This window comes from Coffea arabica, chromosome 8c, assembly GCF_036785885.1.
Source record: "Coffea arabica cultivar ET-39 chromosome 8c, Coffea Arabica ET-39 HiFi, whole genome shotgun sequence".
NCBI classification, from domain to species: Eukaryota; Viridiplantae; Streptophyta; class Magnoliopsida; order Gentianales; family Rubiaceae; genus Coffea; species Coffea arabica.
The window spans coordinates 34352882-34355620 of NC_092325.1; the positions used below are offsets into that span (position 1 = coordinate 34352882).

Sequence of the window (2739 nt, forward strand, 5' to 3'; positions counted from 1 at the left end):
TTAAATGGAATTTTGTGCCTAAATCAGTTTGTCAAAATTTTTCCAAGAAGCTTATTTATACTTCTTTCATCTTTAAAAAAAAAAAAAAAAGACTTCTTTCATGTTAAGTGCATTGAAGAAGTAACGAGTTTTGTGCATTTTGTGGTTGACGAAGCAATCCTAGACTAAGATGATCCAAATCTTCTAAGTACTAAAATTCTAAAACCACCGAAATTTCCTTGTATTTGTAGTAATTAAAATGCCTAGTGCCTTGATCAAATAGTGCTAATATTCTTTTAAATTAATTTGTTTTAACTAGTGGAAAAATTACATGAGGGCAAGCCTCACACAGTCGAAGTGGTTTCTTACAAGAGAATTACCATCTTTTGCTGAGTACTTGAAGATTGGTATGGTCACAAGCACATACTATCTACTACCAGCAGCAGGCTTCTTGGTAATGGAGAGTGCAACAGATGATGCTGTCAAGTGGTTGTTGAGTAATCCTAAACTAATTCTGGGTATCACGAAACACCGGCGAATGATCAATGATGTCGGCACTTATGAGGTTTGAATTTCGTGACAGTTAAATTAGCCAACTCAAACAATGTCCTAAAACAAGCGCACACGTACAAACCTGGATTCTCATGTTGTCATACGTACATGTACTGGTCCGAATTTTTCATTTTTTTAAAATCAAAATTAACCTTCTACATTTCGTGAGTAGTAATTCATTTATCAAAAGTCTACTAATTCAATTTAATCTCTTGACGTTTCAAGTTTGAGAAATTAAGGGGTGCCACAGCAATTGAAATTTACATGAAAGATTGCAATGTATCGGAGGAAGAGGCGATGAAGAAGTTTGAAGACATGGCTGATGATGCTTGGAAGGACATGAATGCTGAATTCTTGAGGCCTACCGCCGTACCAAGAGATGTTCTTCTGATGGCTCTGAATCTAGCAAGGATTTGCGAAGTTATTTACAAGAACCGTGGAGATGGATACACCAAACCCCGTGAGCTAGAAGCCCATATAATCGCAATGCTAATAGATTCGCTGTCTGTTTGAGTTCGGAAAATGACATGATTCTGTGTTTGTTTGACTGGCGATTAAGAAGAGTGTTCATCCTTTGTTTGTTATGTCACCCTTCCCTTCTGGCTCCATGGTGTGCTTTTTTGACTTTTTGCTTTCTGTTTTCGTCATTCCTTTGAGCAGAACGGTGCATGTATCTATAATCCTATTATAGTATTATTAGTGTGAAATATAATCTGAATAATGTGTGTCAATGTGAAATTCCTTTTGTTTGGTATAAATTTCTTATTGTTTACACTTTAAGGTGGCTTATAATCGAGTTTAATTGGATACTCTGTCAAATTTCAACTATTAGATTTTTGGGCAAATTATATTTTATCCCCCTATGGTTTAGCATTTTTTTTTACATAACCCCATATGGTTTCAAAATTTATACATAACCCCCTCATGATTTGGATTAAAGTGTCAAAGTGAAAGAAATAGTCACTCGCAACGGAACTTCTAAAAATATCAAAATTACCCTTATAAATACATGACACATTAACCTCGTATGATTTTTATATTTTACTATATAACCCCCTTATGGTTTAATACTTTACCATATAACTCCCTTATAGTTTTTAAAATATACACATAACCCCCATTGGTTAATAAATTATTTTCAACTTTACATAAGGGTATTTTTGACATTTTAAATGACTTCGTTACGAATGGTCATTTTCGTCATTTTGACACTTTAATCCAAACCATAAGGGGGTTATGTATAGCTTTTGAAACCATAGGAGGGTTATATAAAAAAATGTTAAATTACAGGGGGGTAAAGTGGAATTTGCCCTAGATTTTTGGACGGGTGTTTTCTCATTTAATATTAATCAATGATTGCCAAAACAAATATTGACTAATGATTGGTAAATCATGAAATGTATGGGTCATTTTAATACATAATGTGTAACAAACAACACTTTAAAAGTATGACAGAGTATCAAGTGCCTTAATCACTGTTTAAGAGACTTCCACTTCAAATGTAGTCCCCGGAAGGTGACTTCCTGCACTATTTAAATTGTTTTATAAAAAGTTGTGTCTCGTTGCGAATTAACAAATTAAGAAGTCGGGTAAATAGACATCTTGTAGTTAATGAGAAAGGAAACATTAATAAAGTTTCAGTCTTAGTCATCAACTTAAATATGAAGTTTTTAAGCTTTTGAGTATATTTTCTTAAAATTTTTCTAACCAATGTCCATTGAATATTTATTACGCATCTAAATTCTATTCAACTTGTTTGTGATGATTTGGACTTGAGTTTGTGGAAACTTTGGCTTAAAGAAGGCATTATTCACGTAATTAAATCAAACTTCTTAGAAATGGAAATTTCTTATTTTAATTTAAAAGTTTTGGGTTATTATCACTTTACCCCTTTAAACTATATCACTACTATCAGTTTACCCCCTAACGTTATCTTTTAGTCACTTTACACCTATAAGTAATTCAACTCAACATGTTAAAAAATTTTGGACAAAAATACCCTTTTATTTTATAGCATTACTACATTGTTATTATCATTTTATTCGTTTGGATTATAGTGATACAATCACTTTAGTTCCTACTATTATTTTTTAGGCATTTTACCTCATTATTAATCTAACTAGTATGGTAAAAAAAATTTAAATATATTTACCTTTTTATATATAATTAAAAATAAAAAAGTTGGAATGCTTATTCTTCCTTTTTTTT

The 2739-nt window shown here is 31.8% G+C and overlaps 1 protein-coding gene across 1 annotated transcript; it reads left to right on the forward strand.

The window, feature by feature from the left end:
* The first annotated feature begins 310 nt into the window (after positions 1-310).
* Positions 311-1044, forward strand: LOC113706521 (vetispiradiene synthase 2-like). The gene is made up of 2 exons (XM_027228443.2): positions 311-544; positions 757-1044. Exons 1-2 carry the CDS (start codon positions 311-313, stop codon positions 1042-1044), a joined length of 522 nt encoding a protein of 173 aa, XP_027084244.2.
* Positions 1045-2739: the final 1695 nt, after the last annotated feature.

Bases quoted from the DNA above. Each gene is read 5' to 3' on its own strand.
- LOC113706521 (XM_027228443.2), top strand. From the start codon at position 311: ATGAGGGCAAGCCTCACACAGTCGAAGTGGTTTCTTACAAGAGAATTA. The intron at 545-756 runs GTTTGAATTTCG...TGACGTTTCAAG, and splicing joins ATGATGTCGGCACTTATGAG to TTTGAGAAATTAAGGGGTGC.